Source organism: Triticum aestivum, chromosome 4A (genome assembly GCF_018294505.1).
Source record: "Triticum aestivum cultivar Chinese Spring chromosome 4A, IWGSC CS RefSeq v2.1, whole genome shotgun sequence".
NCBI classification, from domain to species: Eukaryota; Viridiplantae; Streptophyta; class Magnoliopsida; order Poales; family Poaceae; genus Triticum; species Triticum aestivum.
In genome coordinates this window covers 452712939-452737716 of record NC_057803.1, presented here as the reverse complement: position 1 = coordinate 452737716, position 24778 = coordinate 452712939, and the positions used below count along the sequence as shown (strand labels likewise).

General features: G+C 44.7%; 2 protein-coding genes and 1 long non-coding RNA gene across 4 annotated transcripts; 2 read left to right on the top strand and 1 right to left on the bottom strand.

Moving 5' to 3' along the window:
- Positions 1 to 3387: 3387 nt before the first annotated feature.
- On the top strand, positions 3388 to 4566 carry LOC123086311 (noroxomaritidine/norcraugsodine reductase). The gene is made up of 2 exons (XM_044508065.1): positions 3388 to 3719; positions 3821 to 4566. The coding sequence occupies exons 1-2, from the start codon at positions 3619 to 3621 to the stop codon at positions 4548 to 4550; spliced, it is 831 nt and encodes a 276-aa protein (XP_044364000.1). The 5' UTR covers positions 3388 to 3618; the 3' UTR covers positions 4551 to 4566.
- Positions 4567 to 4690: 124 nt separating this feature from the next.
- Positions 4691 to 11540, bottom strand: LOC123086313 (very-long-chain aldehyde decarbonylase GL1-11). Its single transcript, XM_044508066.1, has 7 exons — positions 11302 to 11540; positions 11043 to 11180; positions 5950 to 6095; positions 5699 to 5818; positions 5397 to 5609; positions 5209 to 5289; positions 4691 to 5111 (listed from the first exon to the last, which is right to left on the bottom strand). Exons 1-7 carry the CDS (start codon positions 11332 to 11334, stop codon positions 5042 to 5044), a joined length of 801 nt encoding a protein of 266 aa, XP_044364001.1. The 5' UTR covers positions 11335 to 11540; the 3' UTR covers positions 4691 to 5041.
- Positions 11541 to 13084: 1544 nt separating this feature from the next.
- On the top strand, positions 13085 to 16243 carry LOC123086310 (uncharacterized). Of its 2 annotated transcripts, XR_006440784.1 has the most exons (4): positions 13086 to 13559; positions 13647 to 15039; positions 15438 to 15487; positions 15946 to 16243. It is a non-coding gene; the product is annotated as an uncharacterized lncRNA (long non-coding RNA). The 2 variants fall into 2 exon arrangements; XR_006440783.1 differs by having other exon boundaries at positions 13085 to 15039.
- Positions 16244 to 24778: the final 8535 nt, after the last annotated feature.

Genomic DNA, 24778 nt, shown 5'->3' with positions numbered 1-24778 from the left:
AGTTTTTGTGAAAAGAATAAACTATCATATCTACTCAGTTTAGATGGGGTAAAACATATACAATTGGCATTTTTAAAATACCACATGTAAAGAAGGTATTGATTAAAGTTGCATGCTAAACATAATTTAGAAAAGATTAACATACAAGATAATAGCATTTTTGAAATGTACACATTTTTCTGAGGGATTTTCATATATAAAATGTTAGATTTAGATATATTAATATTAGCGTCCAAGAAACCAAATGGAGAGGACAGAAGGCGAAGAAGGTGGAGGATACCGGCTTCAAGCTGTGTACACAGGGACGGTTGCAAACAGAAATGGCGTAGGCATCTTGATCAACAAGAGCCTCAAGTATGGAGTGGTAGACGTCAAGAGACGTGGGTATCGGATTATCCTGGTCAAGCTGGTAGTTGAGGACTTGGTTCTTAATGTTATCAGCGCGTATGCCCCGCAAGTAGGCCACAATAAGAACACCAAGAGGGAGTTCTAGGAAGGCCTGGAAGACATGGTTAGGAGTGTATCGATTGGTGAGAAGCTCTTCATAGGAGGAGACCTCAATGGCCACGTGGGTACATCTAACACAGGTTTTGAAGGGGCGCACGGGGGCTTTGGCTATGTCATCAGGAATCAAGAAGGAGAAGATGTCTTAAGCTTTGCTCTAGCCTACAACATGATTGTAGCTAACACCCTCTTTAGAAAGAGAGAATCACATATAGTGACTTTTAGTAGTGGCCAACACTCTAGCCAGATTGATTTCATCCTCTCGAGAAGAGAAGATAGGCATGCGTGCCTAGACTGTAAGGTGATACCTGGAGATAGTGTTGTACCCCAGCATAAGCTGGTGGTTGCTGACTTCCGCTTTCGGATTCGTGTCCAGCGGGATAAGCGTGCCAAAGTCGCTAGAACGAAGTGGTGGAAGCTCAAGGGGGAGGTAGCTCTAGCGTTCAAGGAGAGGGTCATTAAGGAGGGCCCTTGGGAGGAAGGAGGAGATGCGAACAATGTGTGGACGAAGATGGCGACTTGCATTCGTAAGGTGGCCTCAGAGGAGCTTGGAGTGTCCATGGGAAGGAGAAGCGAAGATAAGGATACCTGGTGGTGGAATGATGATGTCCAGAAGGCGATTAAAGAGAAGAAAGATTGCTTCAAACGCCTATACCTGGATAGGAGTGCAGACAACATAGAGAAGTACAAGATGGCGAAGGAGGCCGCAAAGCGAGCTGTTGGTGAAGCAAGGGGTCGGGCATATGAGGACCTCTACCAATGGTTAGGCACGAAGGAAGGTGAAAGGGACATCTATAAGATGGCCAAGATCCGAGAGAGGAAGACGAGGGATATTGGCCAAGTCAAATGCATCAAGGACGGAGCAGGCCAACTCTTGGTGAAGGGCGAGGAGATTAAGCATAGATGGCGGGAGTACTTCGACAAGCTGTTCAATGGGGAGAATGAGAGTTCTACCATTGAACTGGATGACTCCTTTGATGAGACCAGCATGCGTTTTGTGCGGCGAATCCAGGAGTCTGAGGTCAAGGAGGCTTTAAAAAGGATGAAAGGATGCAAGGCGATGGGCCCTGATTGTATCCCCATTGAGGTGTGGAAAGGTCTCGGGGACATAGCGATAGTATGGCTAACCAAGCTTTTCAACCTCATTTTCGGGCAAACAAGATGCCAGAAGAATGGAGATGGAGTATATTAGTACGAATCTTCAAGAACAAGGGGGATGTTCAGAGTTGTACTAATTACCGTGGAATTAAGCTGATGAGCCATACAATGAAGCTATGGGAGAGAGTCATTGAGCACCGCTTAAGAAGAATGACAAGCGTGACCAAAAATCAGTTTGGTTTCATGCCTGGGAGGTCGACCATGGAAGCCATTTTCTTGGTACGACAACTTATGGAGAGATATATGGAGCAAAAGAAGGACTTGCATATGGTGTTCATTGACTTGGAGAAGGCCTATGATAAGATACCGCGGAATGTCATGTGGTGGGCCTTGGAGAAACACAAAGTCCCAGCAAAGTACATTACCCTCATCAAGGACATGTACGATAATGTTGTGACAAGTGTTCGAACAAGTGATGTCGACACTGATGACTTTCCGATTAAGATAGGACTGCATCAGGGGTCAGCTTTGAGCCCTTATCTTTTTTGCATTGGTGATGGATGAGGTCACAAGGGATATACAAGAAGATATCCCATGGTGTATGCTCTTTGCGGATGATGTGGTGCTAGTTGACGATAGTCGGACGGGGGTAAATAGGAAGTTAGAGTTATGGAGACAAACCTTGGAATCGAAAGGGTTTAGGCTTAGTAGAACTAAAACCGAGTACATGATGTGCGGTTTCAGTACTACTAGGTATGAGGAGGAGGTTAGCCTTGATGGCCAGGTGGTACCTCAGAAGGACACCTTTCGGTATTTGGGGTCAATGCTGCAGGAGGATGGGGGTATTGATGAAGATATGAACCATCGAATCAAAGCCGGATGGATGAAGTGTCGCCAAGCTTCTGGCATTCTCTGTGACAAGAGAGTGCCACAAAAGCTAAAAGGCAAGTTCTACAAGACGGCGGTTCGACCCGCAATGTTGTATGGCACTGAGTGTTGGCCGACTAAAAGGCGACATGTTCAATAGTTAGGTGTGGCGGAGATGCGTATGTTGAGATGGATGTGTAGCCACACGAGGAAGGATCGAGTCCGGAATGATGATATATGAGATAGAGTTGGGATAGCACCAATTGAAGAGAAGCTTGTCCAACATCGTCTGAGATGGTTTGGGCATATTCAGCGCAGGCCTCCAGAAGCTCCGGTGCATAGTGGACGGCTAAAGCGTGCGGAGAATGTCAAGAGAGGGCGGGGTAGACCGAATTTAACATGGGAGGAGTCCGTTAAGAGAGACCTGAAGGATTGGAGTATCACCAAAGAGCTAGCTATGGACAGGGATGCGTGGAAGCTTGCTATCCATGTGCCAGAGCCATGAGTTAGTTGCGAGATCTTATGGGTTTCACCTCTAGCCTACTCCAACTTGTTTGGGACTAAAGGCTTTGTTGTTGTTGTAGAGATATTAATATTAAAAAAACTTTTAGATATGCGGGATTAGGAAAAAGGGGAGAAGGACGACTCAAACCTAGGTCTTCTAGACTGAAGGAGGATGCTCTATCCACTTGGCTGTGTGAATCTTTGTGCTATATGGTGGGATTTAAAGTTATTGAAAAAGCTGCGGTCGGGTGTAAAAGAAAAAACGATTTGTTTTTTTCTAACTTATGGGTGGTGTGGTGGGTAATTATGGACAACTTCGGAGTCAATTTTCATGACGGACGAAGCATTATTGGCTTTATTATATTATTATAAGGGTAGAGGGGTAGATAGATAGATTTGCCGAAAGCAGTGAGCAAAAAGCAGCCGAGCAGGAGGCTGGGAGCATATGCATCGAAAATATCTATCTTCCTTGGCAGTGACGAACTTGGAGGGGACTCCAATACCAAGTGTGGCAACTAAGCATGATGTGAAACAAGATGGATGGGATGCAGGGTCATTGGGCCGATCGATCCATCACACAAACATATATAACTGGCTACTGATGCAGGGTCGATCAGTCGCTATAGCTGATATATTTACCGACCGATGGCAGGTGTCACATCGGATTCTTCACAGGAGACGATGAGTCACCGGTGGAACCTCGCCGGCATGACGGCGCTCGTCACCGGAGGAACCAAGGGGATCGGGTATGTTCAGTTATGCTTCATTTCGTGGCTTTGCGCACTCGATTAGTTAGTTGGTGGTGCACGCATTGATCAACCGCTCGATTCATTTTGTACGTCCGTAGGCTTGCCATCGTGGAGGAGCTGGCCGGGCTGGGCGCCAAGGTGCACACCTGCGCACGCAACGCCGCCGGCCTGGACAAATGCCGGCGGCGATGGCAGAGCAAGGGCCTCCACCAGCTGGTCACCGCCTCCGTCTGCGACGTCTCCGTGCGCGGCGACAGGGAGGCCCTCGTCGCCACGGTCCGCGACCTCTTCCACGGCAAGCTCCACATCCTCGTCAACAACGCCGGCCAATCCCTCTACAAGGCGGCCGCGGACACCACGCCGGAGGACTACGCCCGCATCATGGCCACCAACCTCGACCCCTGCTTCCACCTCTCCCAGCTCGCGCACCCGCTGCTCCGCCAAGCCGGGGCCTCCTCCGTGCTGCTCATCTCCTCCGTCACCGGCTACATCGCCTACCCGGCGCTCTCGGTTTACTCGCTCACCAAGGGGGCCATGCACCAGCTCGCCAGGAGCCTGGCCGCCGAGTGGGCGACGCACGGCATCCGCGTCAACTGCGTCGCGCCGGGTGGCATCGACACCGATATCTCCACCACCACGCTCGCCACCGACCCAACCATGGCGCGGAGGCTCGCCGACATGGAGACGGCGCGGGTGCCCATGCGCCGCTTCGGCAAGCCCCACGAAGTCGCCGCGGTCGTCGCCTTCCTCTGCATGCCCGGCGCCGGGTACATGACGGGCCAGGTCATATGCGTCGATGGCGGACGCACAATAGCAGCCAAGCTATGACAATACACATGTAACCGTGAGGAGCCGCATTCATGGCTAGAAGCTAAGTTTTGCTTGATTATTAAGATGATTCAGATTGCCAGTAATCACTTGCACCATGCTCCCCATGAGTTTGCAAGGGAAACTGATGCAAAAACAAATAAAGCACAGACAAATCTCATCTCAGTTATTTACTCGACTTGCAAAACAACTAATCTGACAAGTTATTGCTGCTTCAAATAGTTACTTCTGCCATGGGCATAAACCCCAACAGAGCACAACAAATTTAATTCACCACAAATTATATAAGTTGGCCTACACAACACATGATCTCATCATGCTAGCAAATATGGGAGAACAGAGACTCAACGACATGTAGGATGGACGGCCCATGCCTAGGATCAATGCCGCATGTATCTCCTCCCATGAACACAATGTTATCACCAATACAAGAGATCAAAAACTAGTTCTGATGAGTTGACTCAGAGAAAAGAGAGAGTAGCCTCCACAATTTACAAATGCTTCCCTTCTTCCCCTTCGATGGCTTTTGTCTTGCGATAGCCCTTGTCTGTGCCAAACAACCTAACGCAACAACAAGATTAAGAGGATGCATGTCATGTAAAAGGGAGGGAGCTTACCACGCATATTCAACACAGCAAAGGCAAACATGTATACTCACCAGTCCATGTAAACAAAAGTAGAGGCGTAGTTCCCTGACTTGGTGTAGAGCACACGATGATGATAGTCATGGAAGTCAGAGCTGCTCATGAGAAAATATTCACAACTCAGTTAAACGCAACCTATCAAATGAGAAAATAGAACTTCCCTACCATCAGGTACCACATTTGCAAATTCTAGTTTACTTACCCTCCATACAGTGGCAGGAAGTTTGATGGGCTCCAAGGGAAGTGATATCCACTGTGAGCTTCAACCGTCTCTAACACCCTCAAAACCATCCACAGCCAAAGGGTGAACAAGTGAGGGCCGGTGAGGGCAGGACCAACAACCGTGGCAAATCCCAGGAACAAAATTTCAGCAGGGTGTGCATATTCCGAAGTTAAGCCGAATGGTGTAGCATATCTGCTCACATTTTATCGTCTTAAAAGTTAGAATGGTAACAAACTAATGTAGTAAAATCAAATACGGGTTAATGAAGAAATATCACTTACTCATGGTGCACACTGTGGACATGCTTGTATAGCCATTTGGTATGCAGAGCCCTGTGCCCCCAATAGAATATGAAATCTTCGAGTATAAAATAAAAAAGAACTTGAGATACAATGACCGTCCTGCATCAGGTAGCATTAGCAAGTTAAGCAATTTCCTGTTCCACTTGAGTCTTTAGTTATCCTGCTGCTTTCATGTGTGCATTCTCAAATTATACTTTTGTTGGACTTAAGAAGGAAATAAAATTTAATACCAGTGTGGCAGAGGAAGAGAGCTCCTCAGCCCCATGAACTTAAAGGCAGGATAGGAGAAAATCATGACTGGCAAATTCACACAGACATGGTAGAGAATGAGACGCATGACGCATCTGTTCTGGTAAGCAGAAGTGTTGCTCTTCTTCTGCAAACATGCACACACACACTTGTTTAGGAAACCAGTTACGTAAGGAAAATACGTACAAATGTTCACTGAATTAAATAGCTCCAATGAATCAAATATTTCATCACAGGAAAATAAAAAGGAGTGAATTAAACTAGCACACACTGGAAAGTAGAAACTGGGAACAAAATCAGTAACATGCACTACAAGATAGATTTCTCCGAGGAAAGTAAATTTGATGCGGACATAAAAGATTTAGCCCAACATGCACTACAAGATAGATTTCTCTGAGGAAAGTATACTAGCGCACACTGGAAAGCAGAAACTGTTCTGAGGAAAGTAAACTGGGAACAAAATCAGTAACATGCACTACAAGCCCAGTCACATGCATGCTTCTTAAGAGCCAGGATGATAAGTTACTTCCATTACTAAAACCAAACAAAAGTATAACAGCCTCTCTTACAGAAAACTCTTTACATTTTTAAGAGAAGAGAACAAGGCACCGACTACAAACATTTTCTTACAGCTCGAAACAAGCAAACGGAGGCCGAGTTTCCCTCAATGAAGTTCAATTTAGTTTATTGGGGTAAATTTAGTCCAATCGAAATGTAGACTGTGTTATACAGAACACAACACCACATATCTCCATTCAGAATATTATACAAAACTAATGTTCTTAGCGAGGAGATTCTGTTGTAAAACTGGTCAGACAGTATGTCCTTCAGTTTGGCTAGCACAAAAAAGAAACAGTAAGGATTGTCTAAATTTGCAGAAGAGCTATTATATTCAAAATGCAGTGTCAGTTTCCTATTACCAATAATGCAATTAGTATGACTAGCTAAATACCCGTGTGTTGCAACGGGGGCAACTTTATTCTAGTGGTTCAACATAGGAAATTTTTTATTGGGTTGAGATTGAGATATGATGTGGGGAGGGAGTCCATATGCAAAGGTAAAGAAAGATATGATGTGATTGAGATTGTGTACATATAACTACATGAATTGATTTTGTTGTTTGCTTGCAGGGGATTTCTTGCTATTGGCAATTTATTTGAATTATGTTGATTGCTTTGCAAGGGATCTCTTTTCCCAGAAACGAGGACGTGGGGTTGGTTCGGAAATAAATTAATGGGGGTTATCGTGTAGTTTGGAAAAAAATCCATTAATTGCTTTGCAAGGATTTCTTTCACAAAAACAAGGAGGTGGGGGTCGAATTGGAAATAAATTAATGGGGGTTATCACGTGGTTTTGAAAGAAAAAAATGTTGATTGCTTTGCAAGCTATTCCTTACCAGAAACAAGGAGGCGCGGGTCGGTTTGGAAAAAAGGGGGGGTTATCACGTGGTTTGAAAAAAACAAATCGGTGGGAGGGGCCATGTATCAATGGGAGGGGTGGAAGCGACGAGAGCAAAACGAAGAAACTCCCTTTTAATAGTAGAGATACCTAGCACCTTAATATAGCTCTAGCGTAATCACGCAAGCATATATGTTTTTAAATGACTAGGACAATGACCGTGCGTTGCAACGGGATATAAATATTCTAGACTTACCTGCCCATAATGCGATTGTGTAAATAAATGTTTATCAAATACTGCTCGTGATTTACCTTATATTTTGATGAGTAGAAGGTAAGATGCTCAAAGGATTTTGGCGATCCCTCTCCCAACATATGAAATGGATGCTTTCTTGGCTTGGAATCTCAACAAAAGGGAATGTTTTTTGTCCGATGAGCGTACCATGCAGAGTGGGAATATCAGTTTGGACATAAGTTGTCAAATGCTAATGTGGGTGCTTCAGATTCAAGTTGTACGTGGGGAACAGTTTGGACACTTCGCTGTCCTTCAAAGGTAAAGATCTTTGTATGGAGGGCCCTTCTCGGTGCCATCCCTTGTCGAGCGATTCTTATGGGCAGACATATAAAAGTGCAGGCTCAGTGTCCAATTTGCAAGGGCGATGCTGATACTAAAAAACATCTCCTATTTGATCGTTCTGTGGCCATGGAAGTATGGACCTTGTTAGGTCTTGATGAAGTCATTAGGAGATCTTGGCATGTGGACCGAGCTGGTGAAGCTATACTAGAGTACTTGCGGTGCATCCTGAATGAAGAGGTTTGTGTGATGAGGCAGGTCAAGCCAAAACTTGGTACTTATGGTGGGAACGCAGGAACTTCCTCCACGGTGAACAATGTCTATCTGCTGCTCAGGTTTGTTTATCTGTGAAAGTCCTTGCTGCAAATTTTGGTCTAGCTTGCTCACGAAGAGTAAAGTTAGAACTGGGGGCTGGATGAAACCGAGGAAAGATTATGTAAAACTCAATGTGGATGCAGCATTTGATGCGGACTTGCTACAAGGCGCAGTTGGGGCAGTTTTGAGGCATCATGGAAAATTTATGGCAGCAGCTAATGAGAAAATTGAGATACGTTATGATGCCTTCACAGCAGAGGCCCTACCACTAAGGTTTGGCATGAATCTGACGCGCACTGCTGGTCTGTGGGACCAGTATAGATCCCAATTGGTAGCCAGGCGTAGCAGCCTTATACCCGGTAGCCAATCTGGGAGCGTTACGAAGATGCAGCATTTGACTCCGGAACGGCTTAGCATTAAAGCAGTCATATTCCAAAGATTTGTTAGCTTGGAACTTCTATTTCTGTATGTTAAAATATAACCTCGGGCAGGAAGTTATATTATGGTAAAAATATGCAATATTCAAGCAGCGCTCCTACATCTGCGGTGAAAAAAAATATGTCCAGAGACACAAAAGTTTAGCTGAGCCCTGTGACCCATGGGCAGTGCCACCGTAGGGGCAAGCAGGGGTATCCATCCTAGGTCTCCAGATTGCTAACTAAGGAAGCACACCTGCTCATACCCTTAGCTATGACACCATGGGAACACCAAATGTAAGCTTTGATCTGCAGGTATGAAGGTGAAGTGGCGTATGTGATCCATGTAAGGAAGGAGGGGACGCCTCCTTGATTCATCAGTAGGCCTGGGCCAATACGTTCTGTGTCCACAAAAATGTCCACCACCAACTTCATTTACACTTGTGTCTACTCGGTATGCCAAACCAAAAGCTGCAATCTCCTGTTCTTGCTAAGTCTTTGGCCAGCCCGAATCTCGACCCGCACCACACGCACGATGCATGCCACAGCCACCACGCCGCCACATACTGAACTCACCAGCACCCCAAGATGGAACAAGAGGGACAAACAACAGTGATTGACAGAGGAGCTAGACTAGAATCACGACTATAACAATAGTACAAGAGGCAACAGGGTGGACGCACCCAACTGATATCTAAATGCATACATAAATGGTTACATGTTGCAAGTAGGATCTTCTGTCGCCGGGTGCCAATGCCAGCAACTTTTACGACTTCATGTTTTATTGCATTTTATGTTTGGTAGTTGTACACACAGCTTTTGGTCATCTAAATCTATTTGGAATGTCAAATGAAGTCGCATACAAACTTCAAACCTGGCTCCGCCACTGCTGACCAAGTATTTGTCATCCCCATTATCTTTGTCTCAGCTGGCAGTTTAATTTGGACACAGGATGTAATATATCACTTTATAAATCTCTAACAGCAGAGGACAGAAATAGCTTCTTAAACAGGAGCGAAGAAACTAACCGAAAATGAGTGTTTCTTACTCTTGTATGGTTCATATCAGTATCACACAACATGTCTGAATTTGAATCTCTAAAAGAAAAACTAAAAAATAAGTTTCTTAAATAGGAGCGCAGAACATGAAATGAAAACAGACGGTGCCTAGTGTTGTTTGGTTCACCTCAGCACCATACAATTGAAATAACTTTTCGATGACCACAGACACACGCCTAGTGACCAAATGTATCCCGTCCTTATTTTCCTTCTCCTCGGAAGAAATTTTTATTTGGGTGTGAGGTGTAAGTTTTTACTTTGAATCTCTAGCATCAAAAGTCAGAAATAGTTTCTTAAATAGGAGCAAAGAACGTGAAATGAAAACAGCTGATGCCTAGTGTTGTTTGGTCCATATAGTATCATATATCGGAATAAATCCGATACATTTCTTCCTTGCTTGGGCTGTCTTCCTTGCCATATAGAGAAAGTTATGTAAGAGAAAAACATCCATTAATAGCTTAGAAGAAGGTTTGGTTACCTTCCCTGTCTATTCCCGTGTTATCTCATTTAACAGTTCTCCCACCATGTGTGGTACACATGCATTTCACATGGAAGATGGAACTATATATGTCTATCTAGTGGAAGGATCAATCAAGGCACGTGACATAGTTAAGAGCAGACCTGCATCTTGTATCTCACTACTTAGGCATTTGTTTGTCCTGATAAATATGCAGAGATTGATTCCCAGAGTGCTTAGAATTAAAGCATTCCAAAGTCCCAAGGATTTTTTCAGCTTGGAACTTTTATTTCTATATTTTGAAATCATAACCTCGGGGCAGGAATTTGTTATAGCTTGATCAAGTAATAGAAGGTTCGAGTATTAGTGAAAATCCATAAGTCTTCCGATGCATGTTTAACTGAGCCATGTCACCAGTGTTTCTCATCCTTATTTTCCTTCTCTCAGCAGGCAGTTTGATTTGGACGCGAGGCGTAATAGTTTCTTAAACAGTAGGGAAGAGAGCCAAACGAAAATGAGTGTTGCCTACTCGTGCTTGGTCCATATCAGTACGACGCAATATAAAGAAATCAGACGCATCCCTTTCTGGTTCGGCGGTCTTACTCGTCAGTCTTGCTTGTCATGATAGAGAAATTTTTACAAAAGAACAAAAAGAAAAAACGTCCAATCATAGGTTGCAAACAGGATTCGTTATCTTCCATGACTGTTCTCCCACCATGCTATCTCGTGTCGCGAAATTTCGAAGGTATACACACCCACACATTGGACGTGCAAGATGGGCCTAGGCACGTCTATCTGATGGATGGATCAAATCAATCAATCAACCAAGAGGCGTGCGAGATGGGTAGGAGCAGACCTGGATCTTGTACTTGGCGAAGAGTCCGAGGCGCTCGAAGAGGAGGGAGGGGAAGCCGGAGAGGAAGAAGACGCTCTCGTGGAGGACGAAGGTGACGACGGTGGCCAGCTGGAACTCGCTGAAGTTGGTGATCAGCCACTGCATTCGTTGATCCCGACAGCAAGGCCGGAGACGGCGGCGGAGAGGGAGACGAAAGATCCGTCAAGATCGGCACGTATAGCGGGGAGGGGAGACAGAGATCGGAACGACGGGCGCGTACCTCCCAGGCGGAGTCGAGGGGCGTGGCCGCCATTGCTGGGTGGCCGGCGGCGGATGGCAGGAGGAGGAGGAGGAGGGGGAAAGAATCTTTCTCGGTGCTGTATGTTGTATCTGGCTGGCTGGCCGCCCTTGGAGCTTTCCTCCTCCGCCTCCTCTGCTTCCTGGCTGAATATATGTGTTCTGTGTGTCACTCGGTCATCACACACACCCGGACTAGATGCGTACACGTGTGTGTGGCTTTCCGCCCCCTTCGCCCCACTTCCTTTTCGTTTCCTCGCGAATTCTGCTCCCTTTGTTTTGTAAAAAATAGATTTGTTCCAAAAATTTTGTTTTAGATTTGTCTAAATATTGGTATTATATACATCCGTATCTAGATGAATCTAAGACAAGAATTTTAGAACGAAGGAAATACTAGACAATTGTCCGTGCGTTGTAATCGGAGTATAAACATTTTAATAACTGCACGTCTTTTATTATTATTATTTTTAGAATCCACGTATATTATTATATTGATACGCTAAAATCTTACCAAATCTTTGTATGCAGTCGCCATGATTTCTCTGCCATTTTATTGTTAAGCATTTTTTTGGTAAGAATTTAATGACTTACCAACAAAATGTATGTTTATTTTGGTAAGTTACTAAACATGAGACAATTGAATAAATGAGAGAAAAATCAAATATGGAAGGAAAAAAATCAAAGAGGATACGAAAAGAGTGAGACGTATATATGGAAGGTTGGACGAAAGAGAGATGAAATGGAACCTTACGTTTTTTTAAATAATATAATAGAGATAAGTCTTTTTAGACATATTTTAAAATCTAGATTCACTCATTTTTCTTTATATAATTTTTTTTATTAAAATCTTTAAAAAGACTTATATTTAAGAACGGAGGGAGCAATAAACAAGTTCTTGTGTTTGTATCATTATGCAGTAATGTTCTGTTCATCAGATTTGACTAAAAAGTTCATACTTGCACATAAGATTCAACTAATTTTGCAGGCTTTAATTCATGACTAGTTTTGTTCTGTTGTACATCGTTTTCCTTTTTGACATTGATCGTTACCAAGAGTGGTTGCACAAAACCATCCCATGTTTTTGTGTAGAATTGTTTATACTATATGTTCAACTAAAAAAAGTAGGCAATATTCGTAGATATAAACCTTTGCAAGCATTAATTATTTTTCCTTTCTAAAACAGATAGAGAAGTTTTGTATTATCTTTTTAGTTAAGAAGGTATCTCTACTTTTAATGTCTGAGTTGATAGTCTCGCCTCACTCATATCTCATCCCACCAGTTCTATCTTTCGCCCACCTTTAAAATCACGTCAGAACATTGTACTTGGGCCGGCCCAATCAATTTGTCCGAACCTTCTTTCCGTTTTTTCGTGATTGCTTTGGTAGATATTGATTCAATATAATCACATAAATAATTAAGTAATTAATAATTCAAAAATCGTATCATATATATGAGATCACCTTCCTAAATCTTTACTTGATTCAATATAATCACATAAAAAATAGGTAATTAACAATTCAGAAATCCTACTATATATACGAGATCACCTTCCTAAATCTCTACTTCTGATGAAGGACTTGGTAGTCTCGGTTTCACGGATTTTTTCGTCTCACCTTCTACCATCATCTTTCATCAGGTTTTTGTCTTACCTTCCACCACAATCTTCCGTCTGGTTTCTTTCCCCCCTTATAAAAACCAAAAGAAACACATGTTTGTTTTTTGCCTACCATCAAAGAAATGGAACGCTGAATAGCCCCTCCTTCGCTCAATCTTTACCGTCCTCGTGGTCAAAAAAAATATTTGCCATCCTTCTGTCGATCGTCCCTGTCTCTTCTCTTCTAGGGTTCACCACCTCCGCCGCCCCTGACGCTACTCCTTCGCTGCTGCCCCTCCCTCTGCCTGCCTCCTCTCTCTCTCTCTCTCTCTCTCTCTCCGTCAATCCATCCAAGTCGAACCACACCCGTCGCGTCCCATGCTCCCATGGGAGATCGAGCGCATGTAGCCAACCGATGAGCCACCTTGTTTTCCGGCGGCACCTCGCTGCGGCCGCGGCCATCCGGCGATCCCCTGCTGCGTTCACTTCCATGTGACCCACCTCTCACCCGCGCTCCATGTTTTTGGTCGTGATCCGGTTTCGTCCAATGCTTATCATCGCGGGGGGAGCAGTCCGTGGAAATTTGATGCCGGTTTCTTATGCAGGAGCTCGAAGCACCTGCTCCCGGGCCGCCATTTTAGACACGGTCTGGGCTGGTAGCTGTCAGGGTTCCGAGGGGAGCCTGGCATTGATTTGCACTGCTCGGTTACTCACAGTTTTAGGTGATGTGCAGGTTGCTGCACACGCCGGAATTTGCTATGGTGTCTCCCAAGGAGATCTCTGGTTCAAGCCCAGGGGAAGTGCAGAAATTCGGTAAGATGACCGCCATTTTGTGGATATGTTTGTATGCATTCTTTTAAATTGGTCCTGCTTGCTAGCTTTATCATGGGCACGCTTCATAACTGTCTCTGTCCATGGGGTTACTGATTACTGATTGTGATGTTTAAGCATGATACATAGGAATATTATTATCTTTATGGTGAAGGTGGATAGAAATAATTTTACTTGAGAAGGAGCTTTCCATTGCATCCGATGTGTACTATCATTCTCTGAACTTCCTATTGGGCAAAATGGACAAGATGTGTTTGGTCAGTCGTGCTTTGTTTTTTTAGGCTATGGCTATGATAACTTGATGACACCCCTTTGTAGTACAGAGCAATCTCATGTGTTTGTCCTCCAGCTTCAGGAACATTGATTACTGTACAATGGCCAAGCAATTATTTAAAAAATACAAAACCTGAAATTGAATTGCTAAAACATGGAATTATTCTTCTTCTTGGTAGGTTAATGTATGACTATCAGGTTCCCCACCAAGTGAAATGTGCTATTTCACCACAGACATTGACAAAGTTAAGTTCAGTGCAGGGAAAATGGATAGTCTGCTAACTGGAACTCTAGATAGTTGATCCTTTGAATGGCGAAAAAATTATCAAAGTTGCTGAGGTTCGGGGATCTGAAATAAAGGTAGTGATGCTTTTGGGTGCTTATCTTTTCATTTTCATGTCACGGCGATGTGAGTGTAATTTGTTCATAGTATCTATTAACTTTTCCCAACTCAAAATACAATATTTTTTTTTCAAAAAGAGCTCAAAATACAACTGACTTTTCCTTGTTTAAACTTTACTGGTATTGTCGTGTGTGTATTAGCTCTAAAGTATGTTCTCAAAGAATATGTAATTTTTTCGTGTTGCATCCATTTGTGGAGAGTTTATCTAAATGTCCACCGCATGGACTTCACAACCCCCTTAGAGCTCCTTCTGGTCTATTTTGTTTTCTTGTACTATGAATTTAAGGTGATTCTCGAGGGGAACAAGTCGCCATGGACTGGCGAGATCGAGAGAGGCTCCGCGGTTGCGAGGAACGCCGGCTGAGAGGAGTGGCAACAACAACTCGTTGGACGTGATTGCCCGAGCATTTGTGAGAGGGGATAGAGCGGCGGTTGCGCAACTACCTCGTCCCGACAAGTTGCGAGAGTGGATGGAGTGGCGGCTGCATGGGGGCACTCCTGGAGGTGTCAGTATGCACCCTAATTTTGAGCCTGGGAGGATCCTCGCTCTGCCCAAGCCTCAAGGGTGTCCATCTACTTTGGTGTCGTTTTCTGGAGTCAAGATGATGCACTAATGCAGGTTTGCTTCTTTACGGTTTCTTTTCTTTTATTTGTATGCATATCCCTGAATTTTGTGAGACATGATTTGAGTGTTGTGTGTGCCATTGTGTCATTTACAATGATTGTTATTGAGGCATCGCTGCAACCCAATTTGTTTATCAAATTGATGCAAGAAACAAACCAATACATAGTGAGTATAAATTTATTGCACTAATCTGTATATCCCCGCACCTAGCGATAGGTAGAGATGGATAAACTTTGTAGCTTTTTGTTACCGGTTTTTCCTATCAAAATTATGGATTCGGAAGCTAATCATGGAGTGTTGAAATTGCCTGCTATAATATGAATTTGCAATGAGCACAAGCCTGCAACCTTGATGGAAAAGTCGTTGATGCTGATCATAATATTACGTTGCAGCAAGAATGTATAGATCTCCAGAGCTCTATGGATCCTTCTCTTCACAAAAGGTGAGGTTTAGAGTTCATGCTTTGTGCTTATGAAAAACAAACAAAAGGAGCGAGTTGCTTGATATATTGACATGTATAAAGTGTAACAAAAACACACTTATAGTTCTAACATAAATTTGATTGAACTGGGAGTTGTGACATGCAAATATTCTATGGTTGATAATTCTATACTACCTGTTATATATATTGTATAAAAATAATCTCTGCTTTCATCTTCTTTGATGATATATTTTCTGTAACAATTGAAATGCATTATGCACCTGTTCTTTTTATTGTGGTTCCATTTTTTTGTCAAATTTATAAATTCTCTATGTACATGAGCCTAATGACCATGTACACCTTTTTTAGTTAGAATTGTTTCTGCTATTGATCTATCTTGCTTAATACAAAGAACTTTGCATGTTTAGGAAACAAGAGGTAATGCAAACAATTGATTTTATTGTGAACTTTTGATACAGCCTTAGGGCGTGGACGGCGAGAAGCGGAGGCACATGCCTAGCGTAGTGGACCATGATGGATTGATGAGCTGATGTCACGTGGCGGCTGGTTATGCCCCAGCGGCTGGAGCCATCATCGACCATGCTACAAAATACAATTTATATGTTTTTCAAAAAGAGCTCAAAATACAACCGACTTTTCCTTGTTTAAATTGTACTGGTATTGTCGTGTGTGTATTAGCTCTGAAGTATGTTCTCAAAGAATATGTAATATTTTTCGTGTTGTATCCATTTGTGGAGAGTTTATCTAAATGCCCAACGCATGGACTTCACAACCCCCGTAGAGCTCCTTCTTGTCTGTGTTGTTTTCTTGTACTATGGATTTAAGGTGATTCTTGAGGGGAACAAGTCGCCATGGACCGGCGAAATCGAGACAAGCTCTGCAGTTGTCAGGAGCGCCCGCTGAGAGGAGTGGCAACAACAACCCGTTGGCTGTGACGGCCCGAGCATTTGTGATAGGGGATGGAGCGGCAGTTGCGCAACTATCTCGTCCTGACTAGTTGCAAGAGTGGATGGAGTGGCGGCTGCATGGGCGCGCTTCGGGAGGTGTCAGTATGCACCCTGATTTTGAGCCTGGGAAGATCCTCGCTCTGCCCTAGCCTCAAGGGTGCCCATCTACTTTGGTGTCGCTTTTTGGAGTCAAGATGATGCACTAATGCAGGTTTGATTATTTACTTTTTCTTTTCTTTCATTTGTATGCATATCCCTAAATTTTGTGAGACGTGATTTGAATGATGTTATGTGTGCCATTGTGTCCTTTACAATGACTGTTATTGAGGCACTGCTGCAACCCAGTTTGTTTATCAAATTGATGCAAGAAACAAGCTAATACATAGCGAGTATAAAATTTGCACTAATCTGTATATCCCTGCGCCTGGCGATAGGTAGAGATGGATAAACTTTGTAGCTTTTTGTTCCCGGTTTTTCCTATCAAAATTATGGATTTGGAAGCTAATCATGGAGTGTTGAAATTGTCTACTATAATATGAATTTGCTGAAGGAAATATGCCCTAGAGGCAATAATAAAGTTGTTATTTATATTTCCTTATATTATGATAAGTGTTTATTATTCATGCTAGAATTGTATTAACCGGAAACTTAGTATATGTGTGAATACATAGACAAACAGAGTGTCACTAGTATGCCTCTACTTGACTAGCTCGTTAATCAAAGATGGTTAAGTTTCCTAACCATAGACATGAGTTGTCATTTGATGAACGGGATCACATCATTAGAGAATGATGTGATTGACTTGACCCATCCGTTAGCTTAGCACTATGATCGTTTAGTTTATTGCTATTGCTTTCTTCATGACTTATAGAACATTCCTATGACTATGAGATTATGCAACTTCCGAATACCGGAGGAACACTTAGTGTGCTATCAAACGTCACAACATAACTGGATGACTATAAAGATGCTCTACATGTCTCTCCAATGGTGTTTGTTGAGTTGGCATAGATCGAGATTAGGATTTGTCACTCCGTGTATCGGAGAGGTGTCTCTGGGCCCTCTCGGTAATGCACATCACTATAAGCCTTGCAAGAAATGTGACTAATGAGTTAGTTGCGGGATGTTGCATTACGGAACGAGTAAAGAGACTTCCTGGTAACGAGATTGAACTAGGTATTGAGATACTGACGATCAAATCTCGGGCAAGTAACATACCGATGACAAAGGGAACAATGTATGTTGTTATGCGGTTTGATCGATCTTCGTAGAATATGTAGGAACCCATATGAGCATCCAGGTTCTGCTATTGGTTATTGACCGGAGATTAGTTCTCGAACCCATAGGGTCCGCACGCTTAACATTCGATGACGATCAGTATTATGTGTTTTGATGTACCGAAGGTAGTTCAGAGTCCCGGATATGATCACGGACATGACGAGGAGTCTTGAAATGGTCGAGACATAAAGATTGATATATTGCACGATGTTATTCGGACACCGGATGAGTTCCGTGGTCACCGGATAAATATCGGAGTGTCGGGGATTATCGAAAACCCCGGGGGAACTAATGGGCCAACATGGGCCTTGTGTGTGTGTGTGTGAGAGAGAGAGAGAGAGAGAGAGAGAGAGAAGAGGTCCCTAGGGCTGGTTGCGCCCCCCCCTTGAGGAGTCCGAATCGGACTAGGAGGAGGCGGCGGCCCTCCCTTTCCTTCTCCCTCTCTCCCTCTCCTTCCTCCCCCCCTCTTCCCTCATTCCTATTCCTAGTAGGAATCCTACTTGGGGGCGCGCCCCATGAGGGCTGGCGGGCCTCCCCCTTGCTCCTTTATATACAGGGGCAGGGGGCACCCTAGAACACACAAGTTGATAGATGTCTTAGCCGTGTGCGGTGCCCCCCACCATAGATTTCCACCTCGGTCATATCATCGTAGTGCTTATGCGAAGCCCTGCGTCGGTAACTTCATCATGCCGTCGTGCTGACGAAACTCTCCCTCGGCCTCAGCTGGATCAAGAGTACGAGGGACGTCACCGAGCTGAACATATGCAGATCACGAATGTGCCATGCGTTTGGTACTTGATCGGTTGGATCGCGAAGACATTCAACTACATCAACTTCGTTACTTAACGCTTCCGCTTTAGGTCTACGAGGGTACGTAGACATACTCTCCCCCTCTCCTTGCTATGTATCTCATAGATAGATCTTGCGTGATCGTAGGAATTATTTTTGAAATACTGCGTTCCCCAAAAGTGGTATTAGAGCTGAAAGTGCGTTATATCGACTAGAGGGGGGGTGAATAGGCGATTTTTATGAAAGTCTTCAAAACGTGAGAGTTATGAAGACAAACAGCGAAGATTATGCCTATTACTATGCAGCGAAAGTTAGATTACACTAGGCCAGCCATGGTCATGTATTCAATAGAGTGAAAGCACAATGACAAACAACTGCAGTGTAATAAGGATCAGGTAGGAAGAAGTTATGAAGCCAAACAGATCATACATTCACGTTGTGAAGACAAAAGATAGAGCAGGTATGCAATGGCTTCACAATGAGTAACAGTAAGTAAAAGGAAGTGAAGATGAAACCAGTGACTCGTTGAAGACAATGATGTGTTGGACCAGTTCCAGTTGCTGTGACAACTGTACGTCTGGTTGGAGCGGCTAGGTATTTAAACCTTAGGACACACAGTCCCGGACACCCAGTCCTGAACACGCAGCTCAGGACACCAAGTCCTCACCGTATTCTCCTTGAGCTAAGGTCACTTAGTCCTCGCCCAATCACTCTGGTAAGTCTTCAAGGTAGACTCCCAAACCTTCACAGACTTCGTTCACTGGCAATCCACAATGTCTCTTGGATGCTCTGAACGTGACGCCTAACCGTCTGGAGGATTCACAGTCCTCAAGTGTAATAAGTCTTCAGATCACACAGACAAGAAGACTTAAGTGATGCCCAATTTACTCTGGCTCTGGGTGGTTAGGGCTTTTCTCCTCACTAGAAATTTTCTCTCAAAGGCTTCGAGGTGGGTTGCTCTCAAACAACAAAAGCCGTGCACTGAAATCTGAGCAGCCAACCATTTATGGTTGTGGGGTGGGCTATTTATAGCCACTTGGCAACCCGACCTGATTTGTCCGAAATGACCCTGGGTCACTAAGGAACTGACACGTGTCTCAACGGTCAGATTTCGAACTCTCATGGCAACTTTACTTGGGCTACAAGCAAAGCTGACTTGTCCGGCTCTGGACAAGATTCGCTCTCATTGTCTTCACTCGAAGACATAGGTTTTTGGTTTAGGCATCACTTCAGTCATTCTGACTGGTTCTCCTGGACCCCACTTAACAGTACGGTGGTTCCTATGACTCAACACAAAAGAAAAAGAACTACGAAAGATCTAAGTCTTCGAGCTCCATAAGCTTCATAACGTGTCTTCTTTTGTCATAGTCTTCAATGTGAATATCTTCATATACCACCTTTGTCTTCAATGTCTTCATACATTTTTAGGGGTCGTCTCTGGTAGTAAAACCGAATCAATGAGAGACTTCTACCTGTATTATCCTGCAATTCTCACAAACACATTAGTCCCTCAACTAGGTTTGTCGTCAATACTCCAAAACCAACTAGGGGTGGCACTAGATGCACTTACAATCTCCCCCTTTTTGGTGATTGATGACAAACTAGTTGAAGTTTTCAACGGGGAATATAGTCTGTGAAATTGTAAAGGAATTGTCTTCATAAGTTGCAAGGGCTCCCCCTGAAGATGTGCATATAGGTTAATTTTCTTTTGGAATGCAAATGCACATGGCAGGTTGTACTTGTGGAGATCCACTTCAGCTTATGATGACAATCCACTATGCATGTGAAAGTATAAGAAGATAATGACATGCATAATGGAAAATGGACATCTGCAGAATGAGATAAATGCGGAATTTATCGTCGCACATGCGGAATTTATCTTCGCAAACAGAGTGGCAAACAAGTAGCAGACGACCATCGAGTTTTAGTGTTTACAACTCAAAGAACCAAATGAAGCAAAAACAAGAGTTGTAAACACGAAGCAAAATATAACAAAACATAAGGCACCCGCCCATATTGACCCGCTTGAAGACTATAAACAGCATATGCTTCTCCCCCTTTTGTTAGTAATGACCAAAAAGGTTTGAAGACATAGAGTTTTTTACGCGTTCCCAGGCGCAGCAGGGTCGGTGGAGTTGTTTGGCGGTGCAGAGCTTGGAGGTGCTGAAGCAGGTGGCGGTGATGTAGCATCGTCGTCTTCATCAATGATTCTGGCAGTGATTGTGGCAGCAGATGAAGAAAACTCAGAGTCTTCAAGTGATGGTGTGTTGCGCATCACAGCCCTTCTAGGAGGCGTGGTGTCAAACTTGAAGCGCTCTGTGAAGCCATCCTCTTCAAGTTCAGCTTCAGTGCATATCATTGAGAGCCCTTTCCATGTACGACGGCACGTCTCATGAGTGATAAAAGCATTCTTGGTGGCAAGATTTCGAAGACGATTAACATCCACCAAGAGGCTTTTCATCTGACGCTTTAGCCAGTCGTGATGCCTATCTTGTTTTTGATGAAGGGCCACAAGAAGCTCTCGGTCAGTGAGAACACGAGTGCGCTTCTTGGGTCTTGAAGCAGGTGCACTATCAGTGGCTTCAGTTGAAGCAGGGTGTGGCGCACGTGTAGTGCCAGCCAAAGGATACACCCTGGAGATGGCTTCAACACCTTCATCGTTCTGAGTGAAGCTCTGGTGTTTTGCATTCTGAAAACTCAACGGTTGCTTGGCAGGCTCAGGATATATAGCTTCAGAGGAGGTGTCCACATCTGGCAAGAAGATCCGATGGTTTCGAGCTGAGGGCTGATACGAGATCGCAGAGTGCAGTTTGATCAGCCTCATCACCCAAGGAGCATAGAACTTCAAACCAAATAAATCTGAGCCTGACGCTGCAAGTTGGCGTATGAAGAAATCCTGTGCGTTGAACCATTTGCCATGAAGAATACAGAATATCATAGTCTTCATTGCACCTTCGATCTTGGCATTTGGAGAGTGCCCTTTAATAGGCCAGAGAGTCTGCCGGATGATATGATATATGGTCCTGGGCAGGAACTCAAAGTCTTCAACGAAGAACTCTGTTGGATAAGGAGCATCGTGGGGCAATGGCTTCATCGTTGAGAGCATCTGACTCATATTTGGTTCAGGCCTCTGGAATATGCTCTCAATAGCTTCAGCATGTAGTTGACAGCCTTCCTCGTAGAATTCGCCAGGAGTGGGCAGGCCGGTGAGCTCAATGATATCAAATGCATTGGCTTCATGATGGACATTGCCGGTCATCCACTCCAGGACCCAAGTCTTCGGATCTCTGTTGTATCCTTTAATGTGGAGGGTGGCATAAAACTGAAGTAGAATCTCTTCATTCCAGTGCTCTTCATCTGTGACAAACGGCAGCAGACCCACTTGCTTGAAGCAATCCAAGGCTTCCTCAAGACATGGCAGACCAGCAATGGCTTCAACCTCAAGGCGCTTGTGCGGGAAGATGCGACCTTGGTTGTATAGGATGCTTGAGTAGTAGCTGCGCTGAGGATAGCTCCAGAACCTATCTGATACAATCCTTTCCCTTGAATAGGGGTTCTTGGAGCTATTGAAAAATGTATTGTCTACCTTGAAGCTATTTATGTCAAAGGAGCCAGGTGCTGATGCAGGACCTGGGAACCTTGGAAGCCTTGGGACTGGCTTCTGGACATGAGGCCTGTGCTCAATATGATAATCGAATTGAGGACCTGCAGCAGACTCAGGAACAGAAGTGTCTGGCTCAGTAGCTTCGCTGTCTGCTGAAGCATTTGGTGGGGCGGGCTCCACATTGGCTTCAGTGTTTGTGGTGGCAGCCTCAACATTTTCTTCCTCTGCTTGTGTAGTTGGAGGGACAACCTCAGGCACGTTCTCCTGGAAAACCGCATCTTGATGGAGCGGGGGAGTGGGTTCTGGTGGTGCTTCTTCATTGTCTTCGGCTGATGCAGCCGGAATTTCTTCAGTATGGACTTGAGGCCGTGGACCTTTGCGAAGCCTACGGAACGCAGACGACGCTTGTGGGGTCGAAGTGGGCTGGGCCTCAAAGTCTTCTTTCTCTTGAGGGCGATCCGCCCATGACTCATCTTGTGCCATTGGCGTCAGAGGACGACCAATACTGATGAGTTCGCTTGTTTCAAGCTGAGGAAGGGCTGCATCATCTTGTACATTGTCTTGGTGACCAATGTCTTCAGCAGCTATTGGGTCGGCTGCTGGAATATCTTCAGCTTTAGGAGCCTCTGTGGGAGCAGGCTCATGAATTGTCAGTCGTCTTTCTGCATTGGGGTGAATGACAGAGAGGGGTTCAACCATCAAGGGCTCTGTGGGAGCAGCCCGAGCTTTCTTGATCTTGCGCTTCTTCTTGGTTGGGTCAGAAGGGGAGGCTGCAGAGTGTTTTCTCTTTCTAGCTTCAGCCTCTGCATTCCATGTCTTCTTGAGCTCAGAAGCGGTTGACCGGCTCTTTGGCTTCGAGCCAGTCGTGGCGGTGGGGAAGACAATCGGAACAACTTCTTGCCTTGGTGCCTCTGGTTCATTCACAGCAGGCTGCTTCTTCTTCTTCGCGGCCATCTTGGGGTCGATGCCAGGACGCCCAAGTGCCTTGCGCTTCTCGGCCTCATTGTAGGCCTGCACACATCGTTCTGCCAAAGACTTCATCCGCTCACGTGAGCCCTGAGCTTCAGCATGCTTCTTCAGAAAATTTTCCTTAAGCTCATGCAGCATGGTTTTGAAGCTCTTCACTTCCTGCATGCTGAGCCTGGCCATGTGCTTCTTGAACTGAGCCTTTTCATGATCAATTTTCTGCTTCAGCTCAACAATGCGCTGAGCAATGGCCAATTCTGAAGCAATTGCGCCTTGGAAGGCGACGCTGAGGCCAACGGGCAGCTGCAGATCTTCGAAGCTGATGTCTGGTGAGGCAAACCATTCATCGATGAAGTTGTGGATGATGGCGACATCAAAGAGAGGCAAATTGTTGAAGATTTCAGCTTCTTCTTTGCTTTTGATAAGCTGCTCTAGAGCGTCATCTCCCAGATCTTCATCGCTTGATAGATCAATGGCTTCGCTGCACAGAATGGCAGCAGCAGTGAGCTCTTTGCCTGTTTGTTGCTGGGGCTCCTTTTCCTTCTGGGGCTTGGAGACGCGGGATACGTCTTCAGACTGCACACTGACTTCAGGAGGTGCAGTTTTCAATGGCTTCGCCCTTGAGATTTTTGAGGCAGGGGCCGGCTTTGAAGCTTTTGGTTTCTTCGTCTTCTTTGGCTTCGGCACAGCAGGAGCTTCATCAAACTCAGAGTCAGCTGGAGGGTCATTTACGGCAGTCCCTTGGACTAAGATGTGGGTGATCAGGCCCTCAAGATTGGCAAACGGACCGATGACATTGGGTTCGGCGTCGCGTGTGCCATCTGCCCTTGGTGCGGAGGGACCAGGGTTGAAGTCTAACCCAAATTTCTTCTTATTCAGCTTCACTGACTGTTGGGCAAACTGAAAGTTGCGCTTGAAGAGATTGTCATCACGGAACCAGAGGAGTGACAATGGATGCGCATCATCAAGCTGTGGTCCTCGGACCATGCATGGGTAGAAGCCTTGAGCAATGGCTTCATCTTTGGTCCTGGTTACAAGGTTCTTGTATAAGATATCCCCCCATGGTCTCTTGATGGCACTCTTTTCAGCATACTCCTGGGTGACGAAGCGGTATTTGAACCATTGTTCTGCCCAATAGCGTCGAATCCATTGGATTCGAGTCTTGCGCTGCCCATAGCTCTCTTCTGGATCTGTTTTGTACATTTCTGCCAAGTCTTCAGGCAGATCTTTGGAAGTCCCTTCACGTCTCTGTCTGCCCCCCTTCCTTGCTGCTGCTTCTGAAGCCATAAACTTTAACTTGAAAGGCTTCAAAACTTTCAAAGGCTTCAAGGGCTTTCTTTTTCTGGACCAACAGGAACTGGCTTCAGGAGAGTTTATGTGATGCTGTAGGAATTCTGCAAATGAATGCAGACTATGAGAACCGAAGGATTCTCCCACGGACATGTACCTGTGATAGCATTAAGGTGCGAGGGAAGGGGAAGAGGTCATATGCATTCTCAGAAGGTTTTGAAGATTAATCAGTTTAGAAGACATTGACCTTATCGTGCGAAGACATTCACTCATAGATAAGAAGTTGGTTCCAGATTTGTACGAACCCACAGATCAGTACAAATGAGGAATCTAACTACTTCATGAAGCACAAGTGAATATACTAGGCAGGTTATGAGATGCATATTGAGAGATCTAACTTGTGTGAAGATAAACTTC

Excerpts from the sequence above, each read along its gene's own strand:
- LOC123086311 (XM_044508065.1), top strand. The coding sequence starts at position 3,619 with ATGGCAGGTGTCACATCGGATTCTTCACAGGAGACGATGAGTCACCGG. Across the intron at positions 3,720-3,820 it reads GGAGGAACCAAGGGGATCGG|GCTTGCCATCGTGGAGGAGC; the intron begins GTATGTTCAGTT and ends GTACGTCCGTAG.
- LOC123086313 (XM_044508066.1), bottom strand. The coding sequence starts at position 11,334 with ATGGCGGCCACGCCCCTCGACTCCGCCTGGGAG. Across the intron at positions 5,819-5,949 it reads TCTCTTCCTCTGCCACACTG|GACGGTCATTGTATCTCAAG; the intron begins GTATTAAATTTT and ends TACCTGATGCAG. Across the intron at positions 5,610-5,698 it reads GTCCACAGTGTGCACCATGA|ATATGCTACACCATTCGGCT; the intron begins GTAAGTGATATT and ends AAATGTGAGCAG.